The 19,558-nt window shown below is 49.1% G+C and overlaps 1 protein-coding gene across 1 annotated transcript in view; it reads left to right on the forward strand.

Annotated features, from left to right (window-relative positions):
- Nucleotides 1–301: 301 nt before the first annotated feature.
- The window catches only part of LOC107108242 (neural proliferation differentiation and control protein 1-like), a 21,008-nt gene continuing 1,751 nt past the window's right edge, over nucleotides 302–19,558 (forward strand). The window contains exons 1-8 of the mRNA XM_015408654.1: nucleotides 302–354; nucleotides 4,121–4,254; nucleotides 5,981–6,094; nucleotides 7,636–7,857; nucleotides 8,000–8,066; nucleotides 13,238–13,322; nucleotides 13,424–13,500; nucleotides 16,562–16,649. Coding sequence (XP_015264140.1) covers nucleotides 302–354; nucleotides 4,121–4,254; nucleotides 5,981–6,094; nucleotides 7,636–7,857; nucleotides 8,000–8,066; nucleotides 13,238–13,322; nucleotides 13,424–13,500; nucleotides 16,562–16,649 — 840 coding nt within the window. The remainder of the gene's footprint in view (nucleotides 355–4,120; nucleotides 4,255–5,980; nucleotides 6,095–7,635; nucleotides 7,858–7,999; nucleotides 8,067–13,237; nucleotides 13,323–13,423; nucleotides 13,501–16,561; nucleotides 16,650–19,558) is intronic.

Genomic DNA, 19,558 nt, shown 5'->3' on the forward strand with positions numbered 1-19,558 from the left:
TGCACTTTCCCCCCTCTCCTTCCCCCTAGCTCCTTCTCTATCCCTGCGCTCTCTCTCCCCCCCCCCCCCAGTACTCCCTCCCATCTTTGGTTCATTCATAAAGATCCGCAGTCCCTCCCCCATCCCCACCAGCACCAGGTCTTCTCACGCATTGGGCTGGGTGCCAGCAGCTGCAAAGGGGACAGCCCCCCCCCGTTAGAGCTGGGAGGGGGCGCCACTCACCCCCCTCGCGCGCACACACACACATACACACCTGATCCGTCCATCCTTTTTGACAGGAGATGCTGGCCAGAGCGATACGATGGCTGGGGTTCTTCGCGGTCCTGATAGCTACGGGGGCCAACTGGGAAGCAGGTGAGGGGGGCATCTGGTCGAGGGGCGGGGGGAGGGAAGAGGGAGATGCGGAATCGGCGGTGCAAGTGTGTGGGGGGGCTGTGAGCATGAAAGGGGGCGACGAAAGGAGAAAACGGGGCGAGAGAAAAATGCAAGAAGAAACCCTGGGAGGGGAATATTCAATTCATAGGGGGGGGGGGGCGGCAAAAACATCAGGGAACAATGAAGGAATAAACGGAGAGGATGAAGGAGGAAATATTATGCCCCGGGCTAGATTCGGCTTCAGTGCCAGGGAAGCCAAGCGAGTTGCCAGCAGCCCCCTCCCTCCCGGCTGCCCCCTTTTCTCTTAACTTAACAGATCCCCCACCACCACCGGTTAGGTGCAGCTCAAAGGTGCTCCGAATCCAGCCCCTTTGACCAGAGATCCCTTCCTCCGAATCCCAAATACGGTACGGACTGGATTAAGGTGAGGTTGGAGAAACACTCTGTACCTGCTCAGAGACAACCTTGCCATCTGTTCTGGAGACTCAGTTCCCAGAACCTTGGCTCAAACGAAGTCTTCTTGGCTCCTGCCTGCCCCTCACAAAGTTTTTTTCTTTCCCCGTCTCCCCTGGATCGAAATCGCTAGACCTCTCTGGTTCTTTTCGGAGAATTTTAGAGGGATCTGGCTTCTTGCCGTTGATGCAAAAGCTGCTACGCGGCGCTTCCCACGCCCAGGGAAGCCACAACTTCCTAAATCCACCCTTCGGAAAGAAGCAGGGTTGCCTGCCCACGCCGCTCGTTTCTCCCCGGCCGGATCCCTGCGCTTTTAACAACCTTGCGGCAGACAGAAATTCAACAGGCAAATACTTCCCTTGCAGGCATGGGGTAACGATGGACTCCCTTTGCTTGCGCTACAAAAGAGCAAGAGTCCCAAGCTAAAGCTGTTGAAGGGGCGCCGGAATTCTGTAATAAACAGAAGGTGGCAATCCTGTGTCCAGCCCCTGGCTCCTATTCAGAAATGTCATTACCACTGGGGAAGTGCTCAGTCCACCTCTGGGTATGCTTCCAATAAAAGTAATCAATAACATATTTACTGTCAGATAAACTGTCTTTGGTCAGGAGGCTGATAAGACTATTAGACTGGCTGGATCTAAGTTGATTGGCTCTTGCTTTATCAAGGCATTAGGTCCTAAATTCTAATTAATCTAAGAACCAGTAGCAGGTGACAGGTTAAACCTGAACAGCTGGGGGGATACTTGAAGTCTAGACTGGGTGTTAGAGAAACGGAATAGGAAGGTTGAGAATAAGGAAAGAGTCTTTGGTTTCTGTGCAGGGGGCAGTTGTAGAGGTAACTAAGGTTGCCAACTTTTGTTCTGACCCTGCTCCTGTACCTTTAATGGTAACTTGCCATGCAGAAAATAAATTGGATCTACAAGACCCAGGGCTGACTTATCACTTAGGCGCAGTAGGCACAGTGTCCAGGGCCCACGATACTTTTAGGGGCCCACAAAAATGTTTTAATTGCTTATGAAATCAGAAGGTGGGGGAGGATGAACTTTTAGGGCCAAAGAAAATGTTTTAATATTTTTTCTCACACCAGAATACAATGGAATTTTAGGGTCCATGAAAATCGATTACGTTTTGCCTAAAACAGAAAGAAAAACTGTTGAAGTATTTAAAGTTATATCAAAAATAATTTTTAATATTGATATTATGGTGGGAGGGGGCCATGAAGGCCAAAGTGCCTAGGGCCCCAGAAAGTCAGAAAGCGACCCTGATGAGACCCATGTTCAATCCTCACAGGGTTGTTGTGAGGATAAAATGGAAGAGATGAGAAAGATGTATGCCACCCTACATTCTTTAGAGGAAGGCCAGGATGAAAAATGTTCTCAATGAAACAAAGCTCCTCCTGTTTAATTTCTGCATGTTATGCTGCTGTTAAAAGTTGGGGGAGGGGGGAGCCAGAAAATCTTAGCAAAAGAGGTGAACTGTGGGTCAAAATTCCTTGAAAGAACATAAGAACATAAACACATAAGAGATGCCAATGTTGGATCAGGCCAAAGGCCCATCCAGTCCAACATTCTGTCACACAGTGGCCAGAAATACCAATGCCATTAGGAGGTCCACCAGTGGGGCCAGAACATTAGAAGCCCTCCCACTGTTGACCCCCCCCCCAAGCACCAAGAAGACAGAGCATCACTTGCCCCAGAGCCCCTATCTATACCTTGTGGCTAATAGCCACTGATGGACCTCTGCTCCATATGCTTATCTAATTCCCTTTTGAAGACATCCATGCTTGTAGCCGCCACCACCCCCTGTGGCAGTGAATTCCATGTGTTAATAACTCTTTGGGTGAAGAAGAACTTCCTTTTATCTGTTCTAACCCGAAGTTTGTTTCCCTTTACAGGTGAGTTACAATAAACTAGATAAGCTTTCTAAATAAGTGGATGTGAAGTGTTGCTTTGCAAACTGCTTAAAGATGAGCTTTGCAAGAGGTCAGCTGTGAAGTCAATCAACTTACTTACAGCAATACTCCATCAGCCTCTGATTCACAGCCAGTAGCAATCTAACGAAAGTGATAAAGACAAGGGTAGCCAACCTAGCCATTCAAAAGCAAGAAATTGCAAGTAGATAAATAGGTACCGCTTCGGTGGAAAGATAACAGTGTTCTGTGCACCTTGGCATTTAGTCATGCCGGCCACATTACCACGGAAACATCTTCTGACAGATCTGGCTCTTCGGCTTGGAAACAAAGATGAGCACCCCATCCCTAGAGTCGGATTCAACTGGCTTTCGAGCAAGGGAAACCTTTACCTTTACCTAGCCTTGCCGTTGTACATACATGTTTTTAATATGGGGCTAGGTTGCATCTAGATGCAGCTTTGTACTATGTGGGGGTGTTGCACGGACAGTGTGAGAGCAAGCAGCCCCCTGCCCAAGCATAACATTCAACACTTATATAGCACTTCAGAGCATCCAAAGCGCTTTACAAAGAAAAAACAGTCCTAGTGAGTAATGTGAGATCGCTTGGCAAATGGTGGGCAGCCCTCTTGGAAAAGTGCTCACTTTTCAGCGAGCGTTCAAAATTGTTCTAAATTGTATTGTGAGTGTTTTGCACCTGAGCATTTGTACTCCGCTTTCCTGCAGCTGTTCCCGACAGGAAAAAGAAAATAACTTGTAAAGGAGCAGTGTTACTCAGTAGCCTCTATCATGCCAGAGCTGTGGGAAGGGGCCCGTGGCTCAATGGATGAGCATCTGCATTGTATGCAGAAGGTCCCGGCTTCAATCCTGGGCATCTCCAGTTTAAAAGACCAGTTAGTAGGCGATGTGAAGGATCACTGGCTGAGACCCTGGACAGCCCCTGCCAGTCAGAGTAGACAGACCTGGATGGGCCGATGGGCCGATAAGTCCATCACCATAAGGCAGCTTCATCATGTGTTCTGTGACGAGCATCTCTCGGATACTAGCCTTCACGACTTTGCCTGCCTGACCCCCAAAGCTGACCATGTGTTCATGGATTGTTCTAAATTGGAATGGGAATTGTTTAGTGTCTTCTTCCTGGGACCTCTAGCTAGAGCCAGTATATTCTGAGCATGCTCCAAGATGATGCAGACAGCTGACTGTGCGACAAGTGTGGAAGCAGCACACGCGCTCCAAAATGTTGTGGTTTTTAAATGATGCGCTCGCGTAGGTGAAAGCTCCTTTAGGGATGGATTGGAGGGGGGACAACAAGAACCGTTGCAAGGGGGGGGTCTCAGCAGGGAGTTTTTGCTGTTTCCTTTGCAGATCCCCTCTGCCCGGCCAGGTACAAGCTCAACTGCCTCCTTCACCGGCGACTGGGCTGTGGGCCCGAAGGTGCCCCAACCTGCGGCCCTTGTTTCCATAACTATGAGGAGGATGCTGAGGGTAACTGCGTGCCGAAGAAAACCCCTAAGCATGGTAAGGCCTCTGAGGGTCGAAACATTGGTGGAAGTGGATCCCGCTGTGAAAATAAATACGATTTCCGAAAATGTATTGGGGGGGGGGAGCAAGAGCTCCTAGGCCGAAGAGTTCAGGGGATATTTGTGCTAAGGGGCATTCTGTTAAATCTGGTAGATGAGGACAAGATGGGCATTCATGTTAGTCTGCAGCAGTAGAGAGGAGCAAGAGCCCAGCAGCACCTTAAAGACTAACAAAATACGTGCCAGAGTAGGAGCTTTCGGGAGTCATTCCTCACTTCTTCAGACACCTTTATCTGAAAAAGTGAGCAGTGACTCACGAAAGCTTCTACCCTGCCACATGTTCTGTTAGTCTTTAAGGTGCTGTTGGGCTCTTGCTCTTTTCTACTGGTAGATCAGAGGTAGCCAACCTTTTTGAGCCTGTGGTTATATTTTGAATTCTGACACGGGGTGATGGGTGCAAGCACAAAATGGCCACCCGGGAAGCCCATGTGCAGGGGATGAGAGGGGTAAATGATAAAAATACACTGGGAAAGAAGAGTCAGAGAGAGAGAGAAATAAAGTTAACACTGTAGTGGCAGCTGTCACTGAAACGTGATTTTAATCTTTACAGCCAGTCAGATCTCAAATGGGCCATCAGAAGCCCCATTGGGCAGGAGCCCACCTGGTCCCACCCACTTTCTGAAAACACTTGGTGGGCACCAGGACAGGTATTGGTGGGTGCTGTGGTGCCCCCTGTGGTAGAAGATAACAGTAATGAATGTAAGGGAGTAGTATTGAATTTTCTCAAGTACCAAATTCGGGGACTACTTCTTATTGAAGTGACATTAAGTGTTTGGATTCAGGATTGCCAGCAGGCCTCGAGAAAAACATCTTGTCCCTTTAACTGATGGTGCAATCCACCTTGAGTCCCGGTGAGAAAGACAGACTCTAAATAACATGAATAAACAGAGGTTGGATTGAATGTTATCTACCAGGTGACACTACTGACCTCCCCATGCCATGAAAAGTTTTAGTTGTCCATGAGCAGGACATTTCCCTCCAGGTCTGTTGGCAACTGTATTCAACACAGTTTGGTGTAGTGGTTAAGTGCGCGGACTCTAACCTGGGAGAACCGGGTTTGATTCCCCCACTCCTCCACTTGCAGCTGCTGGATGACCTTGGGTCAGTCACAAGTTCTGTCAGAGCTGTTCTCTCAAGGACAGTTCTGGAAAGAGCTCTCTCAGCCCCACCTACCTCACAGGGTGTCTGTTATGGGGAGGGGAAGGGAAAGGAGTTTGTAAGCCGCTCTGAGACTCCGAGTGAAGAGCAGGGTATAAATCCAATCTCTTCCTCCTCCTCCTCCTCCTCCATGTTTATTGTTTAAAACTGAGTGAACGTAAAATGGAATAAAACAGTTTAAGGAGGGGAGGGGCCTCAGCAAAGTATAATGCCGTAGAGTCTCCTCTCCAAAGCAGCCACTTCCCCCAGGGGAACTATCTCCCTAGTCTGGAGTTAGTTGTAATTCTGGGAGATTTCCAGGCCTTACCTGGAGCCTGGCAACCCCTGTTTTTAGGCTTCTGCTTGATTCTACAGCCCTAATACTATTGCATTGTTTATTGAATTTCCCATCCATCAAACTGCCTTGAGTCCAAGCGAGAAAGGTGGGCTGGAAATAACGTAGTTGAATAAAGGGATAAATATGTTTAAAAGGTGTCATTGTAAACTTTTGATAACTTTTCTTTCAGAAAGTAAAACAAAGACCCAGAAGAGGCCCAAAGACTTGCCGGGTCTCATCCGTTCCCTCCTCGCCAAGCATGAGAAGGGCTTGCGACCCCCAAGTGTGGACATCACTCTTCCTGGTATTCAGAGCAATCAACATGTCCTCTTTGTATATTGTAGTAGAGCTGCGTGCTGTAACGGCTAGAGCAGGGGTGCTGAACATATGGCCCGTAGGCCAAAACCGGCCCTTCCAGGGCTCTTATCTGGCCCGCGAGCAACTGGCCCTTCCCTTTATTGCCAGATGAAAGCCCTGTCCCGGTGCTAATGAGTAATGGGCGGTGGAAGTGGGAGGGCGGGGCATCAGGGAGATACTCTAAGGAAATACTCTGAGAACGTTAATATTTTAAGCACATTTTTGTGTTTTGAGTCAGAAATAATTTTGTTAATTGGGCTTGTAAAGTTTATATCTCCCATACCTGGTATTATCTTTTCTGGGAGACATGGCCCTGCCAGACAAAGTGACATTTATGCCAGATCCGGCCCTCGTAACAAATGAGTTTGCCACCCCTGGGTCAGAGAGTCAGACTGGGCTCTCGATGACTCAGGTTCAGATCCCTGCACTGCCAGTCAAGCATGCCGGGTGGCCCTGGGCCAGTCAGTCATGCTTTCTCAGCCCCAGCCCACCTCACAGGGTGGTCAGTGTGAGGATAAAATGGAACGGGGAACCATGATTTTGTATGCCACCAGGGCATCTGCCCCTTGGTCAAGGAAAGGCATAATGGTCTGGGCTGAGGAATGCTAGTCATCCCCTCCACCACTGTTAAGTCGCTTGCTTAACAAAGCAGTCAGAGAGTGATTCAGCAAGAACACAACTTTATTCTTCAACTCGAACACAACTCCAACATGGATCAACATCTGATAGCCAGAACAGCTTTCACATTGCAGCTCTCCTGCTTTTAAACATTCCCGGCTAATATAGCCACACCCACTGTACACATATCAACCTATGAGGTTGCCGAGATAATGTCCAATCACATTCGTTCCCACTCAGGGAGCTTGCTTGAAGTGATTGGCTTGTTACTTCCTGGGCTAGCAATTCGATTGGATGTATTTGGATCCTAGCCCAGGATGAAGCTCAACATTACATTTCAATTAGATGTTCCACACATTGCATTCAAGGCAGCTTTGAATACATTACAACCACCACTTCTAGTGCCTGGTTCTGCTTACATTAGGAAAGTGCAGGCAATTTCTTTTTTGAACGTTCTTTTTTGAAATCCATTATAGCAGGCCCTGAATGATTCGGAAAAGTCACCCTCCAAAAACCCCACATCCCTACTAACAAGATGGGCCCATGGTTGCTCCTAGGGTTGCCAGGTCTGGTTTTGAAAATACCTGGAGACTTTGGGGGTGGACCCAGGAGAGGGTGGGGTTTGGGGAGGGGAGGGGAGGGGCCTCAGCATGGTACGGTGCCATAGAGTCCACCCTCCGAAGCAGCCATTTTCTCCAGGGGAGCTTATCTCTGTCAGCTGGAGGTCAGTTGTAAAAGCGGGAGATCTCCAGGCCCCACCTGGAGGCTGGCAACCCTAGTTGCTCCAGAGTACCCCAGACCACAGTAGGCCACAAAACAGACCACGTTTCAGGGAAACGGAAATCTAACCACTACCCTTCCCTTTTTCAGGTGACAGGGTGTTGTTTGAACCGCCAAGTGCCCCCACCACTTTGCCAACCTCTCTTCCTACACTTGCCTCCCACGCCGTGAGCAGCACTCCAGCTTCCTCGGAGTCATACGAAGACACCCCGGTCTCGGTCTCAGCCACCACACCCCCGAGGCGTGTGAAAGTGGATTTTAAGCAAAGGTCTCGGCCCCCGTCTCCTAGTCTGAACAAAGCTGTGTCCCTCAGTGAGTATGAGGGACTCCGGGAAGAAGTTGGCAATCATGGTCTGGGGCATGGGGGGAGGGGGAGAGGTGTCGTTAGGGAAATGATGACTAGTCCTGCCTGTTCCTGTTTGGCACTCAAAGAGTTAACTGTGGTCCTTTACAGCTCTGGTGGTGATGTGCACAGTCACGGGGGTCTCTGGGCTGGTGGTCGCTGCCATCTGCTGGTACAGGTAGGAACTGCGTCAGCCTCTTCTGTGTTAAAGGGAACACTTTTGCACCACTCTTCACACTAAAAGTCTTAGGGTTAGGAAATACCTGGAGACTGGGGCTGGGGTAGAGCCTGAGGAGGGCAAGGTTTGGGGAGGGGAGGGACTTCAATGGAGTATAATGCCATAGAGTCCACCTTCCAAAGCCGCTGTTTTCTCCAGGTGAAATGAACTCTGTCTCCCAGGAGATCTCCAGCCACCACCTGGAGGTTGGCAACCTTGGCTGAAACAGATCCCGGCGGGGGGGGTCTAAACTTCAGAGGAACAGTGGGGATTCCTCTGGGATTTCCAGCCAGGGCAATGCCCCCTTCCCAGCTACCAAGTAGCATCATGATGCTACACAGGTTGTCAAGTTCAGCCAGTCCGGTTTGTTGCAACTTGGCAAGTTCAGAGGAGGCACAGGCTGGTTTTGTTTGTTTTGTAAAGATAAGAAGAGGAGGGGGGCCTTCAGTGTGGATAATACTGTCTGTCAAGAAACAAGAGAGAGAGAGGAGGGGAGGGGAGGGGAAGATTAACAAACTGGTGGAATCATGGGACTGAAAGATCTATTTCCTGTAGCCTGCCACACAATCTCTGATGTCAGTAATGGATCAAGAGGATTACGGTTTGCCTTCACAGATGGGTAGGACAAGGGACCATTACTGTAATGTATCCCGTCCAGACAAGTCCAGAGACAAACGTCGAGCTTCGCTCCAAGAGACAATGGACTATGCGGATCCTAGCCCGCTCCAATCAGGGGGCTAGGTTCCCGGCCGAGAGCCTATGGGACTCTCGGTCACTGTAAATAACCTACAGGGAAGTAGGGGTGTGTTTTGGGTGGTAGTTTCTCGGAGGATATAAGCCGGCCTGCGAGCCGGCCAAAGTCATCTTGTTTTGGATAGAATAAAGTAAGCTTTGCTGAAATCACTCTTCGTTTGTGTACTTTTCAATTACTGACATCAGAGGTTGTGATGGCAGGCCATTTTGGGAAATATAAATAATTTCAAATTGAAATAATTTCATATAGATTATTAACTATAGGCCTGGGCCAGGTTCAGTCCCGTGCCAACACCTCCTCCAGAAAGCTGACCCCCGGCATGGCTTATAGAGTACCAAAAACATACCTGACTTCTTTTTTTTAACACCATTACATGAACAAAAAGATAGTTCTCAGGAGATTACAGACTAAATTTCAACAGAGGATGATACAGGCGAGTGTAACTATCCCTTACAAAGCCCTTGAGTCCTGTCTGTTTATGGCTGTATGTTGAGAGTTCCAAACATGGAACTCTGTTCCCAAGGGCACAAGGGCACGATTTGAATGGGGACGATACCCTGTCCCCAGCCTGAAACATCCCTGGTTACATGCCCTGTTGTGGGAGGCACGTGTATGAGTGCTTCCCCAACAAAGCAAACAGTGCCTCCCCAGAGTTAATTCAAGGCTGGGGGAGGGAAGAATGAGAGAGAAGACTGGAGCCCCTTCTGTGTGCTCACCACAGTCCTGATTCACATCAGCCCCCCCCCCCCCCCACACACACACGTGGGAAGCAGTTTGCTCCAAGAACGCATCCAGGGAAAACATACCCATGTATTTTGGCCCTCAGTTGCATGTACTTATTGGGTGTAGTAAATAAGAAGCTGGAGACCGACTGGTGATGAAGGTGCATAGAAAGTTTATATAGATATAATGGTGAATATATACACAGAGATATACAGGCTATCATACAACATACCGTGCCTTAGCTTGAGAGACTAAGTCCCCACCTAGCTTATCAAGCTAATATACTAAACCCAGCCAATCACTAACAAGGTGAATTAATTACCTACTCTAACAATGCCTGATAGAGAACACCGGCTAGTATAACACCTGGCTGTAATCACTTAATCACTAGCATGACAGCTAGGACTGTCAAACAGATCAAACTGATCTAGTAACTGCTTGCTACCTTTATCGCCTAGACATATATCTCAATAGTACTTGGGTATCATTTCCATGAGAAAGGAGAATGCTAGGTTAGAACCGAAGGCTTCATGGAGCAGTTGTGTTTTCAGGGAGCATCTCAAGAAACAGAAAGAAGTGTGTGGACAGGAGGCACATTGGGAGGGTAATCTGAGCCTCTAGGAGACCTGAGTGAGAGATCTGGTTGAATTGTTTAGGAGGGAGGCGCTGCAATCCTAGGCAGTCTAGGCTTAACGGGATAGAACCTATTGCTGCCCTGTGTATATTATGTGCCAAGTCACAACTGACTTGTATCAACCCCATCCAAATACCGACCCTGCTTAGCTTCTGAGATCTGATGAGATCAGGCTATACCATACCACTCTAATCCCTATCCTGTATATGTAAAGTGCCGTCAAATTGCAGCCAATTTATGGCGACCCTAGTAAGGGCCTTTCAAGGCAAATGAGAAGCAGAGGTGATTTGCCATTACCTTCCTTCCAGACTTAGAGCAGACTTCTCTGGGAGAAGAAGGGTGACCATTGTGCCAGTTGTCACTGGAGCCCTTGGAGCAGTGCCTAGAAGTCTCAAGAGACACCTGGAGATTCTGGGCAATGAGTAAATAAGACCAGCTCGGCTCCAGGAGACAGTGTTGCTCGGGACAGCAAGGATCCCGTGAAGATACCGCTGCAATTCCCAAGAACTTGGCTAGAACTCGAATTGCTGAACACCATCAACCAGCCAAATATCAGACGGTGACAATTCATCAACATCATCAAAAAGCGTCCAATCACAGGCAACTCACGGCAACACCTCATGGGGTTTTCAATGCAAAAGATGTTCGGCGTTGGCTTGCCATTGCCTTCCTGTGCATAGCAATCCTTGTCTTCCTTGGTGGTCTCTCATCCACATACTGACCATGGGTGACCCAGCAAATCTGGGCTCCTTTGGGCTATCGAGGCTGTGACAAATGTACCAGTCTCGTGTTCTTGGGAAAAGTCTGGCAATATCAGTGCCACAAAAGGAAGATCATCTGTCCCCAGGAGTGTGTGTGACTGTGGCAATCATCCCCCAAAGTCCCGCCTCTTCTCCAGGGCTCTGAACCGGTCCTTGTGATTTTGGCCTCATGCAAATCCCAGTGATTGTCAGCCAACCAGAGCCTCTGGAACACCACTGGATGGAAGGGGGTGAGCCAGCCTCAGTTTAAGAAGTGGGAAGAAAAACTTTTTTAAGAGTGTCAGCTTAAGCCAGGATTTTATTTGGCTTTTAGTTAGGGCTTGGGGTTGCTTTAGGGAAGAAAAGGGGCTGCGGTGGCTCAGTGGTTAAGATGCTGAACTGCAGACCGGAAGGTTGGTAGTTCAGCAGTTCGAGACCTGAGTGCCGCGTGACGGAGTGAGCTCCCGTCTTTGGTCCCAGCTCCTGCCAACCTAGCAGTTGGAAAGCAAGAAATTGCAGATAGATAAATAGGTACGGCTTCGGTGGGAAGGTAACAGCGTTCCAAGCACCTCGGCATCTAGTCATGCCGGCCACTTGACCATGGAAATGTCTTCGGACAGCGCTGGCTCTTCGGCTTGGAAACAGAGATGAGCACCGCATCCCTAGAGTTGGATTCGACTGGCTTTCGAGCAAGGGAAACCTTTACTTTTACTTTAGGGAAGAAATCTTCTTTCAAATACGCAACCTGTTAAGGGCCCTAGATTTGTAACTTAAGTGTACAGGTTCTATGGAGGGGAACTCTGTGTTAAAAGAGCCACCTGGAACCTGGGAAGAATCCTCTCAGTTGTGGAATTAGATTAGTCAGATGAGGTAACCTGTCTGGAGGAAGGGGAATCAAATCTCCCCTCAGGGTTTATTTACATTCACTGAGGCTCGCCTACAAAGTGGTTACCGTCTTTGGGGAAAGCTTGTAAACTATGCAAGGGAAGAGCCAGTTTCACTTTATTTATAGAAGCAACCCACACAAAACATTTACCCTATTCAGTATTCTAATTTCTGTGAAATAAACATTTGTTCATCTCCATCTGTGTCTTATCTTTCAAGCGATTCCTACTTACCTCATAAGCAACTACGGCCTTGGTCTAGCCGCTTCCCAAACAAGATACCTTTAGGGAGCACAAAGCTTACATCTGGAGAAGTGTGCATGCACACAAAAGCTTATACCCAGAACCAGTGTTCCCTCTAAGCTGAGTTAGTGTGAGCTAGCTCACAGTTCTTTAGCCTCCGGCTCACACATTTTTGTCTTAGCTCAGGAAGGATGGCTTCAGAGAAAACTAATTAATGCAGTAGCCAAATTGCTCGTTCAAAACTTTAATGCCTGTAGCTCACAAAGCAGAACTTTTGCTCACACGACTGCACAGTTTAGAGGGAGCAATGCCAAGAATTAAACTTTGTTGGTCTTAAAAGTGCCACTGGACTCAAACTTTGTTCTAATGCTACCAGCCCTGTAATCAAAGCTTGTATCTTCCTCTTTGACCTGACTGTGGGTGGCTGGGTGTCTAAAGAATCCATAGGAGAGGCCAGAGTGGGGGACTGGACGTTCCACAGTGGGCACTTCCCTCTCCCTCTCTCTCACCCCATAGCCACCACAGTGACCCCCTCTGATCTGAAAAACAAACATTAAAACTCTGTGGCGGCACTGCTCAACAAGAGCTTGCAATGCCACTGCAGGCATGTGCAAGACCCACATGGCAATTCGAGGTTGTGTGTAAATTTATGTCAGCAAGCTGCCAAAGGTTATTTTCTATATGTATATGTTCATTCATTTCTTCTTTTGGTTCTTTCCCCCCCTGCGTAGATGCGTTTATCTGGTCATGCGCACATCTCACCAGTAGCCATACATTCCTTTCAGAGTACGCCAGTCCTGCTTTGATGTAACGCTATCTCGCCAAGGCCACAGGTGGAAAAGCAGACGAGCTTGCTTTGACTTTAATTAGCAGAAGCCGTGGGAATAGCATATCTATTTAGAATTAGGTAACCGTTGCTTTCCCAAGGTTTAGGCGCGAGCGAGCCCTCTTGGCAGCGCGCGGGAACCGTGTTTATTGGCTGTTATGATTATGAACTTGCTTTAACCTTTCATGCCTTTTGGGTTTTCGTTATTCTGAACAGTGACCCTGTTCATGTGCTTCATGGCTTCAATAAAGTAAAACCTTCTTGCAAGTGTGTACTACGTTGTTTGCTGTGGGGACCTGACAATTTATGATAACTTTTTCTCCCCCAGGCTGCAGCAAGAAGTACGCTTGGCTCAGAAGATGGCCTACAGTGCCACTCGGGGAAACCAGTACCGGTACCATCAGCCCAGTGCAGTAAGTGCGTTTTTGCCATTGCTTTTGCTGCTCAGTTATGGGGAAGGTGATGGAGTTCCTCCCCCCCCACCCTTGACACTTTTCTCTCTGATTCTCCTCAGTATATGGACTCCAGACTAGCTCAGTCCTGCCAAGTCCACCACTATCAGCATCAGAAGAAGCTTCTCACCGGTGAGGAGTAAGTGGTCTTTTCCTGATCGCTCCGTGGGAGGGGAGGTGTATGACTGTGGCCCAGCAGCCGCTAGATGGGGAAGAGCCTTAAACCTCAATGCTGGAGTGTCCAGAGCATCCCTAGCGGAAGAGCTGAATCCTGCAGTTTGCAGACGCAAGGACTGCAGAACTTTCCTGTGCTCTCCTCCTCCCAACAGTCCTTTCGGACCATGGAGGAAGTTAATTTTTGGGACAGCAAAGACTCACATGGATTGGAAGGCCACAGCAGCCAGGGCCGGCTCACTCACTAGGCGAACTAGGCGCTCACCTAGAGCGCGCCGGCCCTTAGGGGCACCAAACTGGCACCTGGCTCCCCTACCAAAAGCCCTGCAACTTTCTTGACCGGGTGGGTGACTGCCGTGCACCGCCGGGTCTTTCAGTGCGCTCAGAAGCGCAGCCGTCCTCCTCTTGGAGGAGCAGGAGCCACTGGGCTCCCCACCCCCAGGAATTAGTGGTTAGGAGCGCAGACTCTAATCTGGGTGACCCGGGTTGGATTCCCCCACTCCTCCTCCACATGCAGCTGCTGGCGTGGCCGTGGCTCAGTCACAAGTTCTCTCAGAGCTGTTCTCTCAAGGGCAGTCCTCGAAAGAGCTCTCTCAGCCCCACCAACCTCACAACCTTTCAGATTTTGTGTTGTTCATTCTTCTTAAAATGCATTTATGTTTGAAAATTGGGGGTGCACCGGGGGGGGCGGGCGCCAGAAGGTATCCTCGCCTAGTGTGCAAAAAACCCTGGGGCCAGCCTTGACAGCAGCGATGGAATGACACCCCCCTTTCGTCTATCAGAAGAGTTACCTGAGAAGAAGAAGGGGCAGTTTGGCTCCCTTTGCTGTCCCTAGTGTAGCCTCTCAGTCTAAACCACCTGGGAATAGACATTTCTGGATCTGGCCGCCATATTTCAAAACGAAGATTGCAGAGCCGGAAGAGAGGAGGGCAGCCAAGCTGATTAGCACCTTCCCTGTGAGAAAAGGCCTGGGATTTTTCAGTCCTAGGAGGAAAGCCTGAAGAGCCTGGGACTTCTCGGTTTAGGAAAGAGACGACTAAGGGGGCACGTGAGGGGAGGTTTATGAAATTGTGCCAGGGGGTGGAGACAGCTGACAAACGGAACTTTTTCTCCCTCTCCCAAAATGGTGGGACTCAAGGGCGTCCAAAGAAGCTGATGGGCAGTAGGTTCAGGACAGACAAAAGGAAATAGTACTTTACACAGAGCGGGATTAAAATGTGGAATTTGTTGCCAGAGGGTGTAGTGATGGCTGAAGGAATAATCAGCTTTAAAAAGGGATTAGAGAGGTTCATGGAGGGTAGATCTATCAATGGATAAGGCACTAAACCTCGGAATCCCAGAGCCAAGATCAGGGGAAGAGCCAGTTTGGTGTAGTGGTTAAGTGTGCGGACTCTAATCTGGGGGAACCGGGTTTGATTCCCCACTCCTCCACTTGCACCTGCTGATGTGACCTTGGGTCAGTCACAAGCTCTGGCACAGCTGTCCTTGAAAAAGAGCAGTTTCTGTCAGAGTTCTCTCAGCCCCACCCAACTCACAGGGTGTCTGTTGTGGTGAGGGGAAAGGGAAAGGAGTTTGTAAGCCTCTCTGAGACTCCAAGTGAAGGGCCGGGGTATAAATCCAATCTCTTCTTCTCTTCTTCTTCGGCCTCTGTGCCCTGTTGTTGGCCATCCCAAGGAACTGGTTGGCCACTGTGTTCTCAAAGGAGTGTTGTGGGGAGAACAATGCAGGAAAGATCTGCAGTCATCAGCACTTTCTGCTGTCAGATGGCAGGATCCAATCCATGGGATGTCAAGTCAGATAACACGGTTGGGAAAGACCTTTGCCATGGATCCTGAGCAACAGCCGCCTCTTTAAGGAGACACTACTTGGTTAGGTGGACCATTGATTTAGACACAGTGCATCACAGGCATAAACCAGTTTATGAGCTTTACCACCTCCGACTTCACTAAGTGGGAAATTCTGTTTGTATATCAACTTCATAGCTAACTTAGGGCAACACCATAGGGTTTTCAAGGCAAGAGATGAAGTGGTTTGCCATTGCCTGCCTCTCTGGATAGTGACCCTGGACTTCCTTGGTGGTCTCCCATCCAAGTACTAGCCGTGGCTGACCCTGCTTACTTTTTGAGATGTGCCATAATCAGGCCAACTTGGGCTACCCAGGTCAGGGCATATTAATTCCATACACAAGAAAAGCAGACAGCTGGAAGGATGGGGGGGGGGGTTTGCTGTGGCTCAGTGGTAGAGCATCTGCTTGGCATGCAGAAGGTCCCAGGTTCAATCCCCAGCATCTCCAGTTAAAGGACCTGGCAGGAGGCGATGTGAAAGACCTCCGCCTGGGATCCTGGAGAGCCGCTGCCAGTCTGAGTAGACAATACTGACTTTGATGGACCCAGGGTCTGACTCAGTATAAGGCAGCTTCATGTGTTCCTCTTGCATTTCTAGCTGCAGTTGTTTTGCCGAGCGTCCCCCTCTTGTGCTTTTGGGGAGCGGGGGTGATGCGATCTTCCACCCGACATTAACTCTTCAGAGTGTTCTTTCCCTTCTCTGAGTGGATTTATCACTCTTCAGTGGGTTTTGTTCCAAATCGGCCTCTCTGTACTGCTCCCGCCCTTCCCAGCTGCCCGTTTGCAGCTTTTAGTAGAAATCTGTCTATCCAAAGGATAAGCACTTCGACGCATCTGATGAAGTGAGCTCTGACTCATGAAAGCTTATAATGGAATGAATTCGGTTAGTCTGTAGTGGGTTGCTGCACTCCCGTTTTATCCTCCCACCCCCCCCCGAAGTATTGCAGTTCAGGAGCAGTTTTACGGTGGAACAAGAAGGTTGTTTAGATGAGAGTCTCTGTGCGCGGGAACTCCCAATATATCCAGTAGGAACGAAGGGAAGCATAATGAGCATTTTAGGAAGACTGGGGGTTGCTGGCTTTAATGGGTGGGGGAGTTGCCAGGGCGCCAGGGTTTTCCATTGGGAGTCCATCTCCTGAGGTCCTTTGACTTACACCATTGTTGCTCTTTCTCTCCGTCCAGCAAAGATCCTCCGAAAGCAGTAAAGCAGCTCTCCACAGAGTCAGAAAATGAGGATTACACCGTGTATGAGTGCCCTGGATTGGCACCGGTATGTATGCCTCTAATGCCAGATAAACTTTGTAACCAGGGCTGTAGAGATAACTTTGGGGACCTCCCTCCTCAGAAGGGCTGCCCACTCTGGGCTGTGGAATTCTTGGTGGTTGGGGGGCGGAGCCTGGGGAGGGTGGGGTTTGGGGAGGGGCTTCAGCAGGGTATACAGCAGGAGTGTCAAACTTGTTTGTTACGAAGGCCGGGTCTGACATAAATGTCACTTTGTCAGGCCGGGCCATGTATGCCATAAAATGTGATGCCAGGTATGATTTGCTCAAAATACAAACATGCTTTAGACATTAACACTCCTACGGAATTTCCTTAAAGCAGGGGTCATTTCGTAGAAAAAGAGGTGCAGGAGCTTATTAGCATAACTCATTAGCATAACTCAGTTGCATACGCCACACACCCCTGACATCACCGGAAGTGTGTCAGACGGCAACACCCACCGCTCAGGCTCCACTGGACTGTTTTGGATTGCTAGCTATTGGAGGGGAGGGGAACGCGCAGATCTGTCCTCGCAGAGGAGGGAGAGCTTGTACCTGAATAAAACTTGGTCTTAAAGGTGCCACTGGATTGTTTTGGACTGGGGGGCCGGGGGGAGCTCTGCAACTTACCTGGCTGCTTCTTGCTCTGACTGAGGGCTGCTGGGAGCAGGGGGTGGGGCTTGTTGCATGTGCCCGCCCCCTGGGCTCTTTACTGCCGGAGCTCCGCTCCCGTGCACTCCTGCAGGAAATGACCCCTGCCTTAAAGTATCTCCCTGATGCTCACCCTCCCACTTCCACTGACGATTACTCATTAGCACTGGGACAGTATATAGTGCACAGCCTCTGTCTTCTGGCAATAAATGTAACGGCCAGTTGCACATGGGCCGGATAAGAGCCCTGGGCAGGCCGGTTCTGGCTCACGGGGGCTGTATGTTGGACACCCTTGGTAGATAGCACCATACAGTCCACCCTCCAAAGCAGCCAGTTTCTGCAGGGTAATAGATCTCTCACAGTCTGCCAGAGAATCACAGATATAGATATAATGTACAACTTCCATGAAAATTACTAAAGAATATTAAAACCTCATGTATTCATCCACTGTTTAAGGATACCTCTCAAAGTACATGCAATATCAAAAATAAATAGCACAAAACTATAAGATATTTTGATATTGCATGTGCTTTGAGAGGTATTTTTAAACTGTGGATAAACAAACATGGTTTTAATATTCTCCACGGCTATTGACCCCTGTCTGCAGTTGTAATTTTGGGAGATTTTCAAGCCCCACCTTGAGGCTGGCAACACTGCTCCTCAAGGATATTCCAGGCGATTGGTCAGCTTTTTAGGCCTCTTGTTAAGAGAAAGGAAATAACGACCCCACACGAGCTACCTTTAAACAGATTATTTATGAGGGCTTTTCTTTTGAGATGTCTTGTTTCAAGGTAACCCTAACCACCTCCTCCCCTATAACCTTATGGCCTGCTCCTCACCGCAACAAAATGTCTAGTTGCAAGTCTATATGTCACAACTTTTTTTTAAAAATAAAAAAATTACATGCCTTTTTTGCCCCAAGAGATGTTGACTTTTAGAGCCCACCAGGGGTCATTTCCTGCAGGAGTGCACGGGAGCGGAGCTCCAGCAGTAAAGAGCCCAGGGGGCGGGCACATGCAACAAGCCCCACCCCCTGCTCCCAGCAGCCCTCCGTCAGAGCAAGAAGCAGCCAGGTAAGTTGCAGAGTCCCCCCCCCCCGGCCCCCCAGTCCAAAACAGTCCAGTGGCACCTTTAAGACCAAGTTTTATTCAGGTACAAGCTCTCCCTCCTCTGTGAGGACAGATCTGCACGTTCCCCCCCCCCAATAGCTAGCAATCCAAAACAGTCCAGTGGAGCCTGAGCGGTGGGTGTTGCCTTCTGACACGCTTCCGGTGATGTCAGGGGGTGTGGCACATGCAAATAACTTATGCTAATGAGTTATGCTAATGAGCTCCGGCACCTCTTTTTCTACAAAATGACCCCTGGAGCCCACCCTTCATATATCCTTGATGACGAAGACCATTTACACATTAAGCACTGTCGTTGTATGTGAGGCAAGATTTCATCTAAGCAGTTACATTATTCCATTTTCATGAAGGTGTGCGGATGGCTTGGCTCACTTCTTTGAGTTTTCTGGAGCTATATGCTCTGCACGTGCCTTCTGGGCAGTGCGTCTGTTTTTCAGTAATACGCAGTCAGGACTGGAAGGGGGATACTAGTTAGCTGATAGTCCAGTCCTTGGGAGGGGGGCAGAGGTAGTTGGGTTTTCGAAGGCCATTCCAATTCTAAGGCTCTATAACTAGCTCTGTACAAATTCTCGGCTCGGCTCTTTACCTGGAACTGCGTATTTGAGGTGAGGGCTGGATGTGGCCCTGATGACAGCTATTAAATCCAGAGACCTCCAGGCACCGAGCAGGAGAATTCTGTGCTTTTTTAAGCACATGAAGGATACTGAATATGGCCCTTGGTCTATCTTGATCAGTCTTGATTGGGTAGGTTCATATGAGAGAAGGCAGTCCTTAAGTCATGCTGGCTCCAAGCCATATAGGACTTTAAAGGTTGATACCGGGAGCCAGTGTAGATGGAACAAAATTGGAGTGATGTGGTCCCTGTGAGGCACTCTAGTCAGCATTCTGGCCACACCATTCTGTGGCAATTGCAGCTTCCAGACAGTCTTCAAGGGCAGCCCCCATGTACAGCACACTGCAGTCATCTAATCTAGATGTTATCAGGGCGTGCACCACAGTGGCAAGATCTTTTCGGCCCAGGAAGGGCCACAGCTGGCTAAGCAGTCAAAGCTGGTGAAAGGCACCCCTGGCCACCACTGCCACCTGTTTATCCAATAGGAGACCTGGATCCAGTGGCACTCCCTGGTTATAAACCTGTACCT

Source organism: Gekko japonicus, unplaced genomic scaffold (genome assembly GCF_001447785.1).
Source record: "Gekko japonicus isolate JY-2015 unplaced genomic scaffold, Gekko_japonicus_V1.1 scaffold1973, whole genome shotgun sequence".
In the NCBI taxonomy this organism is placed as follows: Eukaryota; Metazoa; Chordata; class Lepidosauria; order Squamata; family Gekkonidae; genus Gekko; species Gekko japonicus.